Genomic DNA, 13,229 nt, shown 5'->3' with positions numbered 1-13,229 from the left:
ACTCCAGCCGGCAGTGGGGACCACGCAGCCGCTCGCTCATCCTCTCGCCCCCACCGTGGGATGAAGAGGCGGGAGGGGCCCGGGCTGGGCGCCCCGCCTGGTCCGGCACCCGCAGTGCGGCAGCTCCGCCGGGCTCGGCTCCTCAGCACCTGCCGCATCCTCGCCCGGTGCCGCGGGTGCCGCAGCTCCGCCCGGCCCTGCCCGAGGACTCGTGCACAGCCCAGGGGAACCAGCACCAGATCCCATCGAGCTCACGGGGCTTCACAGCGAGCTTGTCAACACTGCCCGTCAGAAAAGCGGCACGGGCACCAACGTTCCACGCCAGCTGGTCTGGGAGCGAGTGTGGGGAGGGGATCAGACTGTCATCCTCGGCATCAGCTCGTGTGTGTTCTGGCAACCCACGTGGAAGGAAAAAGAAAAAACGAGATATTATTCCAGCTGATATTATTCTGTTCCTGTTAATGACTTTTCAGACCAGCCAAGTCTCTTGGGAGAAAAGCATCCTGTTCCTTTTCCAGAACAACTTACAAACAGCTTGTCTTCAAAAGGAACAGTGACAATTTTCACTACAAGCATCAAGCACACTATCTGCTGCTTCTTATACTTCTAAAATGAAAGAATAACATGAAATTTGTAAGTAGCTCTTTGCTAAAATGCCACAGAGGAGTTACGATTCCTACAAAGGTATCTCTGCTGGGAACTGCTGTCTTTAGACCTCTCCTGTAGTACGTACAAAGTATATGCAAAGCTGTGGCACAGCAATAAATCCAGAATAGTCACTAACCCGTGCTGTTGCCTTCCCATCAAACGTGTACAGGCCCGGAGCCAACGCGTGTTCCCCGGCGCGGCGCTGGGTGCGAGCGGCCGTGCCCGCGGCAGAGGGCGTGGAGCGGGGAACCGCCGGCAGGGCCGGGGCAGCGCAGAGCGGGGCACCCGCGGCGCGTCCCGCGCGGGGCCGTGTCCCGGGCACGTTCCGCGGGGCCGCGTCCCCGCCCGGCAGCGCCGCGGCCGCCCTCGCCACCTCCGGGGGGAACACGCGGGGGGGACAGCGGGCGCGCCCGGAGCTTTTTTGTGAATGGAGCGGTGGCCGCCCCCGGGCCCCGCCCCGCCCGCGGATTGGCGGGTCCGCGCCCGCCCGGCCGCACCTGCGGGGTTCGGTACCGGAGCCGGAGCCGCCGCCCCGCGGAGCCGGGGATGCGCTGCTGGCGGGGCCGAGTGCCGGGGGCCAGCGCCGAGGGGTAAGTGCTGGGGCCCGAGTGCTGGCGGGGCCGAGTGCTGAGGGGTAATTGCCGGGGGGGGAGTGCCGGGGGGCGAGTGCCGCGGGGCCGCCTTCTCCTGGGGCTTTGCTGGAAACCGCGGGTAACCGGTGCCTGCAGCGTGCGTGCCCTCGGGTGGGGATTCACCTGGTTCCGTGAGCGGAACGCGGGTCTCTGCTCAGGGTTCAAACCGCCGGGCAGGCCGGGGCTGCAAAGGTGTCTTTAAATTTGTTAGAGGGGGAGGTTAATGTTTCTGCATGGGAAGAAGTCACCGCGGAGGCAGCTGGGGGTGCTCAGCCAGCCCGCGTGAACCAGGTGCTGGAGGAGCTGCGAGAAGTTGTCCCGAGGTGGCACTTCCTCTCTGGTCCCTCAGATTCAATCAGGCTGTAAAAACTGGAAGCTAAACTCTCGTACTGCATGGAACCAGAGTATTTCAACTCATCGGGATAACCTGCGTTTAAACCCACACTTCCTCAGGGAACAGGAGCGTCCTCTCTGCTGCACCTGTGGGCTTGTCCGAGGCAGCAGCCAGTGCTGGGAGCTTCAGCAGTTACTGAAAACGATGTTTGACTGGATACAGAGAGATCTGAGGAGAAATTCCGTGCTAGAAAATCAGGTTATAGCTGCATCATCTCGAGCTCTTCCTTTCTCCTGGGGCGTTTGTTCCTAGTGCCTCCCTGGGCAGAACAAGGTTCAGCTGTGCCGTGGGTCACATCAGGAGACCGACCCAGCTGAAATCACTGGTCATTTAGTTTTCAGATGGATCAGCTTTTTGATTTGATTGTGCAGGGACCTGGACACAGACACAAGAGAAATGGCTGTGTGTGGTGAGGGAGAAGGGATGTCCACGTTTAAGGCCATTGTTCCCTTATCGCTGTGAGCTACTCCAGGGTGTGAGTCCGGCAGGTAGTCCTTGAGAAGTGGGCTTCTCAATCACATGGGCACTTGAGAAAACCTCTTTGGCTTTTTAAAATGGAATAATCTGTGCAAGGTATCTTCTTGCCACATACCGGTCTGAAGCACAGGGGCTGCAAATCTGATTTGACCTGAGCTTTATAGCAGTTTCTTGAAACTCAGCCTTATCTCATGGCAGCAAAGACAAGTTTCCACGTGAGAACCTCATGTAAATTGATGCATGGAAGACAATAGGTGGTTTCATGCTACGGCATCCTCTCTCAAGCCATGGTGGCATTTCAGTGTAGCGTAAATATTCCAGCTGTGCTTGCTCAAAGATCAAAGTGGTTCAGCTGGAGCTGTCTAAAATCACATTTGATTACACACCCGCTGCGCTGCCCCTGCAGCTCGGTGCCGCCGGAGCTGCCGCGCACCGCGGCGAGCGGCATCCTCAGGGTGGACCCGAGACAACGGGAGGTGTGGAGCCCTCTGCGCCTTGCCCACGGGGGAGAAACTCGCAGGGCTGCCTGGGCCGCGGGCCCGTTTCCCTTCCTCCCGGCAGCCCCGAGGGATGTGGTTCTGGAGCCTCTTTGGAGAGGCACCTTCTTGTAGGTCCTCCCACACTCCCCAGAGTAAGCAGCCAAGCCAAAGAGGATTGTCCTATGGGAATGTATGGGTACAAACACGCGCAGTCACTGCACCCCGTGTCCATCAGAAAACAGCCGATCTCTGGCTCTTGCCGGAGGGTGTTTGCAGCCGAGGCCACACTGTGAGTGTGGGGTCTGCTGGGTGGGAGGTGTCAGGAAGCCGTTCAGAGCTTTGAAAGCTGATTATTGATCCCTCACACAGCGTGAGGTCCATCGATCTGTGCACACAGCGTGGGGCTTGCTGGGAATGGCACGTACCAAAGAAACCAGCCACCCTCTCGGAGAACTGACAGAGCTTCTAAATGGCTTTCTCCTGCCTCATGTAGCAGGTCTGTAAATACCAGTGTGTGGAGTTGGTAGGTTCCACCTAACATCAGTAGATCAACGCAATATAGAGTCACCAGAAATACCTACAAATGGACATGGGTAGAGGTGAGGAAGCTGATGCTTTTGTCTCTGGGGAATGGTTCTTGTGTATCCAGCACTGCGTGGGGGTTTGTTTGTACATGGTGTCAGTGGCTCCTCTGAGTTCGTGCCTCTACCGCTAAGTCTCGCTTTTTGCAGGAAAGGCTGTTTCCTCACTGGAGCTGAACCACTGGAAGCAGAATTCAGTTGTTGTTTGGAGAAGAAGTTGTGAGAGAGACTGAAGTCAACCAGCTTCTGATGTGATTTCTGGGTTCTGGATCGCTTTAGGATAACTGCTGGGGTGAGACGCAGACAGAAGCTACCTGTGCTCCTAAACCTGATCCCCAAGCGGCTCTGCCTTTGCCTTTCAACAGAAAATAACTGGATTTTTGAAGTAGAGGATGAAAACCCCAGCAGCGCAGCCTTCTGAAACTTGGAGGGAAAATGGCCTCGGGTGAGAACAAAGAAGAAAATGCTGACGTGGGATTAAAACAACTTCAAACGCCACCTGAGGCTTTCCTGCCTTTGCTACATGTAATAACTAGTTCTTCTCTCCAGCCTGCCTGCGGAGCTGCGGCTCCTCATGGTCTGTGAAGGGGCTGAGTGTGTGTGGTCCCAAACCAGCCCCTTCCCACCGTGCGGCTGGAGCTGCTCCCCGTGCCGCCTCTGCCCCGGAGAGCCCGTCGCATCCTCCAGCTTCGCCACTTAAGGTGTTTGCAATGGCAGCTGCATCTGCAGCAGCGTCCTGGAGAGCCGGGCAGCCGGAGCTGCGGCATCGCTCGCTGTGCCCAGCGGAGCCGTGGTGCCGGCAGCCCCGGGCTCAGTGAGGCTGGCGGACCCGCCATGCCTCGCTTGCTGCTCCAGTCGCACAGCTCGCAGGCCGCGGGGCTTCTGGAGGAGCTGGACCATTCCTCTTCCTTGGCCGAGCTCATGTCAGTCTACCAAGCAACCAACAGGACCACCTTCAACTGGACAGACAGCCGCATCGTTGAGTGGGAGAAGTTTGCTGAGCTGGCTAAATATGAGCCAGAATCCCAGAAACCAACAGTGAAAGCTCTCCTAATCGTGGCGTACTCGGTGATCATCGTCATGTCTCTCTTTGGGAACACGCTGGTGTGCCACGTGGTGCTGAAGAACAAGAGGATGCACTCGGCCACCAGCCTTTTCATCGTCAACTTGGCCGTGTCCGACATTATGATCACGCTGCTCAACACGCCTTTCACCCTGGTGAGCGGCCGCTGTGCTGTCCCCTCCGCAGGACGGGAGTGTCCCCGGGAAGCTCCGCCTGGTGCTCACAGCCTCCTGTGCGCTCTGTCCCAGGACTGAGGCGCGAACCCAGCACCACCAGGTCTAGCAGACAGCCCTAAAGCGCCGTTCAGGAGCCTGTGGGCTCCCTTTGCTCCCTTAGACTCTGTAACTCCTCAAAGGCTCCAAAGTCTCTCCAAGCACATCACCAAACCACAGCAAGAGCTTCTTGGGGAATGCAGAATAAGTGCCTGCATTAGCTTGTACTTTTAACATACACGCTGGAGAGCACTAGAGAGTCACACTTAAAACTTAGTGGGTCAAGACAACTCAAATACCAGTCATACTTAGGTGGTTGGAAGAAAGTAGTCAAGCTTTTCAGAGGTGCAAGTTGGGTAAAGTCTTCCCTGAAAGCTCTCGGTCCACTTTTTCTGAAGCTAGTTGTTAGTATAATCAAAAAGTTATTACTGCTGTTCACAAATGGTGTTCATATGAACAAGCCAGGAGGGCTGCAGCAGCACCGCTCATTTAATGTGTGGGTTTGGACCTTGTAAGCGCTTATGTGAAGGCGTTTTCAAATCAAATGTAGCTCTTCTTTCGTTGGGTTTCAGGTTCGGTTTGTGAACAGCACGTGGGTCTTTGGAAAGGCGATGTGCCACATCAGCCGCTTCGCGCAGTACTGCTCGCTGCACGTCTCCACGCTGACGCTGACGGCCATCGCCCTGGACCGGCACCAGGTACGGCGCCGCCCGCTCTTCCCAAGCCCCGCTCAGGCCTGGCCAAGCCAAGGGGGCTGCACCTTGGGCATTAACCCACACCCGGTGAGAGGGCTCTGGAGCTAAACTGAAAGACAACCCTTGTGTGTCAGAGTCAAAGGCCGGATGGACTTGGAGGGGGGAAATAACCAAGTGCAGCATCCCAGGTTTCACAGGACACTGCCAGACTTCCAGTGGAAAAGAGTGAGGATGCATCTTTCACATAGTTTTTAGAAGGCCAGGTCTAGCGTGGCCCCCAGGTGTGGCCAGGAAAGCTGATCCGAGGGGCTTTGCCGTACGTGGCTGGAAGGACGGCGGAGCCACCGCGGGTGCCGCGGGTTCCTCCAGCTGCACAGGGAGCTCTTCCGAGCCTTCGGTTCACCACCCAAAACACATAGAATACCAGTGCGGGCGCTTGCTGCGCCATCGCGCCGCAGGACGGCTGGGGTGGCAGCAACCCTCAGCTCGCTGTCTCAGGGCGCAAAAAGAAACTCTGACACTAAAGGCTTATGGTATAACTACGGAACTGGTGCTGGAGCTGCGTAAAGGGGAGCGGCAGAGTAGGAAACCTGGGTTGAAAATACTGGGAGGCCAAATAGTATCATCTTCCAGACTCCCAGATTTTATAAGCTCTTTACCTTTTCATCTACCAAAGACAAAATCATAAAAGGTGAGTTAATGCCTCAGAAGAGAAGAGGTCTCAGCTTCGTAGGTTTAGCTAGAACAGGAGACATATCTTTATGTAATTGATACAGAACAGACAAACATACCCGTAAGTGAAGAGACGTGTAGATGTCTTTTTTTTCTTACCTAATGGAACCCACAGTTTAAGGAAAATGGTCCTCACAGAACAACACTTTATTTGAAGGCACTGCTGAGCAGACCGAACAGTCAAGGTTTCCCATTTTCCAGGGCACACTAACAGGCCATTTTCCTGATCGCTGCCGTCATTTTCTGAGCAGCGTCAGCTCGTGTCAGCGTTCCCGCTGTGCGCCGCGGGCAGGGGACGCTGCCATCGGCGTTACGGCGTCACGGTGCCGTCTCTGCTGCAGGTCATCCTGAACCCGCTGAGGCAGAGGATGTCGCTGACGAGGGGCGCGCTGAGCATCGCTGCCATGTGGCTGCTGGCAGCCTGCTTCTCCCTGCCCCACGCCATCTACCAGAAGCTGTTCCAGTACCACTACAGGTGAGGTGTTTCCCTCCTGAACGGGTCCGGTACCCTCTGCAGCGCTGGGGCTGCCAGGGACAGAGTGGAGCGGGGGGATTTGCGTGGGGGTGAAACCTCACTGCCCGCGGCAGACGCTTTGTTCCAAAAGGCTGTTTTCTCCTGAGGGCCTTTCCTTCCTTTCCCCCTCGTGCTCGCTCAGCCCGGGTGAGGCAGGTCCAGCCAGCTTGCGCAGGCAGACAGGGAAGAGAGAGACGGGGCTGCAGTTTGAAAAAGAACATAAAACTCGTGGTGTAACATGAATTTAGCAAGACTGTACAGCACGAGCAGGGAGGAGAGCACCGCCGTTGCGGGGCGGCAGGGGCATGAACCCCGGGGCTGCAGGAGTTCATAGGCTGATTCACACCTCGCATTCCACCCGTCTGGGTTTATGGAACGGGACCAGCCTTCCTTGAAGCTTGAGGCTTGGGCTTATGCCCAACTTGAACAAGAACAGCAGAGGAGGAACCTCCGCGTCCCCCCTCAGCGCAGGGCCGGGAGCAGCGGCGTGGGGGGAGGCGAGGCCGCGGGGGCTCCGCTGCGCCCCGCACGGGGCGAGCGCGGCTGCACGCGGCAGCAGCTGCTAAAAGGACATGAAGTGGGATTTCACAGCCACGTGAGGACTCTGGAGCGTCAGGAGAAAGTGAAGTTTCTGATCTGAGGGGAAAAAAACATAAAAAAAAAAAGAGAGAAACAGAAGTGTGTCTTCCCCCATTGCAGCTGGTCAGTGATGGCATTCATTGCTGTCAGGGCAAAACAGAGAGCCAGGATGGTTTGCCCTTGCAATCCTCTTTTCCTCCATGGTACCCAACCTGTTCTGGTCCTCTTGTCCCCACCAGCCTGTGGCGTTGCTACGACTCCTCCTGGCTAGAAACCAGTCCATCATGCAGCACAGGGGCTGTTTTCTCATGGCGCACCACGCTGCTGGTGCCACATTTCACAGGAATGCCAGACTGGAGCCCAAAGGGATAATCTTACAGTGAACAGTGTTTTCAACCTGAGAGCAGCGGCCCCAGGAGCTGGGTTAGGAGACAGGAATGGGAAGAAGGAGAAAGATTTCTATCATAGATATTGAGGTTCTGCATAAAGGACAAATCTCTTTCTCCCCGGCACAGCCACTTCCCTCCCGTCAGCACGGCAGGGAGCGTCCGAATGGCTGCGTGGGTTCTGTGCTGCTGTTTGGATGTGAGAGGGCACATGAGACGGGAGAGGAACGCGGGGCTTTGCAGCTCTTCCTTACGCGTGCCTGGGGCTGGTGTGACTGAGAGATCGCTCCGTGCGGGATACGATATCTGCAACTGCTCAGACCTTGTAAACAAAGTGCTGGGTTACTCCTGCACTTGCGTTGCCGCGCAGCTGTGCTCGGGTATTACTGCACAAATTGCTCATGAATGAACAAACGCTGCTATCTGTTTCGTGGCACCTGTCTCTGCTCATCCCTTGGCACGGCCAGAGGAAACCGAGCCCGGCATCGGCATGAGGCAGCCCAGCGATATAAGGACTTCCAGGACGCGCTATTTTCATCCCTGCTTTCCATTGAATAAAAATCGCAGCTGTAATCGAGCTGGTAATAGCTCCTGCGCGTCAGGGGCTGCTGAGGGAGCTGTTGTGGCGCTGGGGACGGGAGGACACGGGCTCTGCCAGCACCAACCTCTGGCTGCAGTGGCCACGTCCACCGCTGGACCAGAATTTACCAAAATACAGCATCCTGACTGGTTGTGCTCTCAACCAGCCTTTTCCCTGAAATAATTGTGCTCTGCGCCCTTATTCCAAGGTGAGAGGGAAGGGGCAGTGACTGGTTTTGGTTACCTGTGGGGTCACACTGCTGCCCGCGCTCTTCAGATGCGTCTTTAGGCTCCAGCCGCACTGAAGCATCACCCTCGCCTGGCCGCAGCCCCGACGGCCTCCGGAGCCCCAGGCTGAACGTGCCGCTGCCCCCGTCGCTGCTGCTCTTCCCCCGTGGCTTTGCTCCGTGGCTGTGGCGGGTCTGATGCCGCTGCGGTGTCACCCTGGCGCTGCGCTGCAGTGTCACCTTGCTTGCTTCCCTGCCAGATCTCCAGTTCCTCGGGCAGGTCCCATCTGGCAGGCAGGGGCTGACCTTGCTGTGCCATCGGCCAGACAGATCCTGGGCAGGAAAAGGTCAGGACCGGGGTTCAGAAAGGATGATTTCCGTCCGCCTCAGGTCCCCTCTGGAGCAGCATCTCCAGGTCCCTGTGGCCACGGTCACACGCTCTGCTCCCGCGCCCCGTGTCGTCCCCCGGCAGCCGCACAGCCCTGCACGCAGCCCCCGTGCTCGAGCCGTCTTCTGCTTGTGGCACAAAATCCAGCTCCGGAGGTCAAAAACAGGATATTAAATATATTAATCAATGCTGCAACAAATAATGCAGCTTGATGGAGACTAAAATCTGTGCTGAATACAAATGAGATGAGGACAAAAGTGGAGGAGAAAGGGCAAAATGGAATAACAGAAGGAGAGGAAAAGAAGAAAGGAAAAGGATAAAATATCCACCAGAAATCAACGTGCGAGTGCTCCTTTCTCCTGATGTTCCATCGCATGCAGTCATCCGCTGCGGGATGCGCAGGGGACACGTGGCTCTGCAGAGGTGCCGGCAGCCAGCAAGTGTGAGCCTGGATCCGCTGGGTTGAACGTGACAGGTCATCAAAATGTGGTTAAAATAAACGATCACATAGAGTTAAACTTGGTTCTTTTGTTAGCTAACCATCATAAGTTAAACTGTCAGGCTTAAGTTAAACTTGAGTTAAGTGACTAGGTTTTCTAATCATCACGCCTGTTTTAAGATGTAGCGATAAGAGTTTAAAAAATGGTCTCCTGAAGCCCTGGTGGGAGCGGGATGGTGGGTGGGAGGACGCAGAGCTGCCTCCCCGTGGCCCCAGCAGCCCCGTCCCCTGCCATCCAGGCTCTGACGTCCCAGTGCCGCAGCAGCTCCTGCTCCTGCCGAGGGGTCAGGTGCCCGCTCGGGGCGCGGAAGCCCCGCTGTGGTTTGCCAAGTTAGCGGCGCCCGTTTGCACAGCAACGGCCTCACACTCTATATGTATTTGTTTGTTTTCAAGGGAAGCCACTGTCCGGAGTTTGTGCCTCCCCGATTTTCCTGAGCCCACAGAGCTGGTCTGGAAGTATCTGGACCTGTCAACCTTTCTCCTCCTCTACCTGCTGCCTCTGCTGATCATCACTGTCACCTACACGCGCCTGGCCAAGAAGCTGTGGCTCCGCAACGCCATCGGAGATGTCACCATGCAGCAGTACATCACCCACCACAGGAACAAGAAGAAGAGCATCAAGATGCTGATGCTGGTGGTGGTGGTCTTTGCCGTCTGCTGGTTCCCGCTCAACTGCTACGTGGTGCTCATCTCCAGCCTTGGCATCAAGACCAAGAACGCCCTCTATTTTGCCCTGCACTGGTTCGCCATGAGCAGCACCTGCTACAACCCGTTCATCTACTGCTGGCTGAACGAGAGCTTCAGGGCGGAGCTCCGGGCGCTGCTGTGCGTGTGCCGGAAGGTGCCGCGGGCGGAGGACAAGGCGCTGCCGCCCGCGGCGCCGCGGTGCCGGCAGGCCTGGCTGCGGCAGCCCGGCGGCCCGCAGGGGCCTGTCCCCGAGCGCCTGTGCCCCCCCGGGACCACCCGCACGGCCAACACCGACCTGTGAGCCGGGGGCCTCAGGTGAGTTCGCTGCATTCACTGGACAGCAAAGGGCGTCCCCTGCTCCTCCCGCGGAGTCGCTGCTGCGGCTCTGGGGTCTCGCTGCTGCCTTGTCCCACAGCAGCATCCCCCGCGCTGGGTGGGGGCAGCAGAGCCCCCAGCCCTCCCTGTGAGCCCACGGCTGCTCGGGAGCGGGGACACGCGCAGGGGACGCGGGTGGCCGCGGGCCTGGGGATCTGCTGTCGGGGCTTCCCACCCGATGACGAGCGGAGGGACAGGGACCCAGGTTTCCGCCACTGCTCGTGCTGTCCCCGGTCACGGGCCCCTCCCAGAGCTCCCAGTTACACCGAAGCCTCCCCCGGCAGCGAGGGTCAGCCCAGAGCAATTTCCCCCTCGCTCCGTCTGTCCCAGCTCGTCCCCACGCCGCTCCAGGGGAGGGGGCGCTCACCGGGCATCGGCACAGCAGCCTCAGGTGGCACTTGGGTGCATAAATCCAGTCCATTGAGAATTTCTTTTTGTTTCTGTGATAAATATACTTGTTCAGGAAATAAACCTACCCTGGCACTAAACAAAAGGCTGCAAAAATTGTCATCAGAGCTGTAGCATTCACTAACAGGAGAATGAAATCATCCTCCAAATTACTATTTGCTGTAAAAGAGTTTCATTTAAACAACAGAATTGACTCAGACTGAGAAGGTTTTCTTTACAGTTCTGGGAAAAAGAATGTAATGCAGCTGCGCTGGGGAGGCAGGTCAAAAAGAGCCACAGAGCGAAGGAAAGATGTAGTGGAAAAGGAAGAAAAAGACAGGGAAAAGAGGCAATAGACGCAGAAAGAACCCAGAAGTGCTACAGCGGCCGGGCACTGGGGAGCAGGACCTGGCCTGGCCACGATGTCCCTTCTCCATCACCCCACCCTCCTGAGAACCACACCGACCCACAGGGGCCAGACTTCTCCTCAGCGTCCCTGGTGAGCTTGAGCACGAAGGAACAGAGGAAAGTGGAGAATCGCATCCTGGCTCCCAAAGCCAGGTATGTGACCCAGTGCCGAGCGGCATCGCTGGTGTGCACCGTCAGCCCCGGCACAGCCCGGCTCCCCGGGCACAGCCCCGGCACAGCCCCGACACAGCCCCGGCACAGCCCCGCTCCCCGGGCACAGCCCCGGCACAGCCCCGACACAGCCCCGGCACAGCCCCGACACAGCCCCGGCACAGCCCCGCTCCCCGGGCACAGCCCCGGCACAGCCCAGTGCCCCGGGCACAGCCCCGGGCACAGCCCTGCTCCCCGGGCACAGCCCCAGGCACAGCCCAGTGCCCCGACACAGCCCCGGCACAGCCCCGACACAGCCCCGACACAGCCCAGTGCCCCGGCACAGCCCCAACACAGCCCCGACACAGCCTGGCTCCCCAGGCACAGCCCCGGCTCAGCCCTGACACAGCCCAGTGCCCCGACACAGCCCTGGCACAGCCCCGGCACAGCCCGGCTCCCCGGGCACAGCCCCAGCACAGCCCGAGGCACAGCCCCGGCACAGCCCGAGGCACAGCCCGAGGCACAGCCCCGGCACAGCCCCGGCACAGCCCCGGCACAGCCCAAGGCACAGCCCGAGGCACAGCCCGAGGCACAGCCCGAGGCACAGCCCTGGTACAGCCCCGGCACAGCCCGAGGCACAGCCCGAGGCACAGCCCCGGCACAGCCCCGACACAGCCCAAGGCACAGCCCCGGCACAGCCCGAGGCACAGCCCTGGTACAGCCCCGGCACAGCCCAAGGCACAGCCCCGGCACAGCCCAAGGCACAGCCCTGGTACAGCCCCGGCACAGCCCGAGGCACAGCCCTGGTACAGCCCCGGCACAGCCCGAGGCACAGCCCGAGGCACAGCCCCGGTACAGCCCTGGCACAGCCCCGCTCCCCGGGCCGTCCCTTGGCTGTGGTGCGATGCACCATGCACACAAAACACACCATTTCTGAAGAGATAGTTCTATGGGTCTTTCAATATGCACATTATATCTTGGGCTTCTGTGAAATAACCATAGCAACAACACCAACACTGGTATCTTCCACGACAAATATTAATCTATGGCTCTCGCTGTGATTCTGAAACGAAATCAGCTTCGCTGCTGGCAAATTCTGGGGTACAAGCCAAGCTGGGGATTAAATCCCATCCCCAGGGCTGTTGTACCGCACAAGAAATTGTCAGTGGTTTCTGGAGGCGTTTGTCCAAGGATGCTGGCACCGCCGGCCGCTGGGCTGCTCAGGAGCAGCCGCGGTTCCTGGAGGCAGCCGCGAGCCTTGGAGCCGCACCGGCCCGTCGGCCCTGGGCTAGAGGAGCTGCTCCGGAGCCTCTGTTGTGTCCAGCGCTGTGGGCCCAGTAGAAGAGCTAAAGCGTCCTAACCTTGTGTTGAGTCCATCTTTAATATTTCTTAGTTGGTGTTTTCTCCCCCCCTCTCCCCTTCCTTCCTTTCTTTAAATGGCGTTATAATATTTTTTTCCAGAGGAACCAAAGACCTGTGTCTCTCTTCATGCTCCCTTGATCTTCTGCCCATCCATGTAGTTAGCTGTCTCTTGCTATAAAAACAACCTAGCTGCTTTTCCTTGTTCTGTCAACTGCAGCATCTCTTCATTGCTGGATTTTTCTCCCCTAAATGGGCATGATGCAAGAGCTGACTGTATTGCATCTCCGTAATGGCTCAGCTATCTACACTGGTAATTATCAATGCCCGAATGAGATTCAGAGCCTCGCACACTTTGCCTGTTGCTTCCAGGCTCATGTATCACTTGAGGATGCCCCGACTGCCACAGCAGCACTCTCAGCAGCGTCCAGGCGAAGAATAGGGTGCACCACGTAAAAAAGGAAGATAAACTGAGCCATGCTGTTTGATTTGGGGAAGGCACGGTGACGGGGGCAAGAGACTGTGGTTCTGCTGAGCTGCAGGCACAAGGGTGCAGCGATTGCAGGGCCGACCCAGACGAGGGCTGCCAAAGAGTCTAAGAAATTCTGCTTTGCTGGAACAGTCATGGTCTGAGCCAGCTCCGCAGGTGAACATGTTCAAACATTCATCAGTTTGTCTTCAGACACGCTGCTTGGCTGTGGGAACAGCTTCCTGAGCGGCACCGGCGGCAGCCCAGTGTCCGAGATCACCGGGACCGGGGGACAGTTCCCAACCAGGA

General features: G+C 57.9%; 1 protein-coding gene across 5 annotated transcripts; it reads left to right on the top strand.

Annotated features, from left to right (window-relative positions):
* Window positions 1-1,142: 1,142 nt before the first annotated feature.
* LOC309444344 (G-protein coupled receptor 83-like) lies at window positions 1,143-13,189 on the top strand. 5 transcript variants are annotated; one of them, XM_082062080.1, is made up of 5 exons: window positions 1,143-1,238; window positions 3,362-4,429; window positions 5,059-5,184; window positions 6,255-6,388; window positions 9,479-11,160. In XM_082062080.1, the coding sequence occupies exons 2-5, from the start codon at window positions 4,046-4,048 to the stop codon at window positions 10,071-10,073; spliced, it is 1,239 nt and encodes a 412-aa protein (XP_081918206.1). In that variant the 5' UTR covers window positions 1,143-1,238; window positions 3,362-4,045; the 3' UTR covers window positions 10,074-11,160. The 5 variants fall into 5 exon arrangements, 3 of the variants coding, with proteins under 3 accessions (XP_081918206.1, XP_081918207.1, XP_081918205.1); XM_082062081.1 differs by having other exon boundaries at window positions 1,174-1,242; window positions 3,367-4,429; XR_014185001.1 differs by lacking the exon at window positions 1,143-1,238 and adding an exon at window positions 12,554-13,189 and having other exon boundaries at window positions 3,237-4,429; window positions 9,479-11,033.
* Window positions 13,190-13,229: the final 40 nt, after the last annotated feature.

The sequence above is a fragment of the Streptopelia decaocto genome, assembly GCF_964273445.1.
Source record: "Streptopelia decaocto genome assembly, chromosome: 10".
NCBI classification, from domain to species: domain Eukaryota; kingdom Metazoa; phylum Chordata; class Aves; order Columbiformes; family Columbidae; genus Streptopelia; species Streptopelia decaocto.
This window is presented reverse-complemented; position numbering and strand designations above follow the sequence as displayed.

Coding starts and splice junctions, on each gene's coding strand:
- LOC309444344 (XM_082062080.1), top strand. CDS start 4,046: ATGCCTCGCTTGCTGCTCCAGTCGCACAGCTCGCAGGCCGCGGGGCTT. Junction 4,430..5,058: donor TCAACACGCCTTTCACCCTG/GTGAGCGGCCGC, acceptor GTTGGGTTTCAG/GTTCGGTTTGTGAACAGCAC. Junction 6,389..9,478: donor CTGTTCCAGTACCACTACAG/GTGAGGTGTTTC, acceptor TTTGTTTTCAAG/GGAAGCCACTGTCCGGAGTT.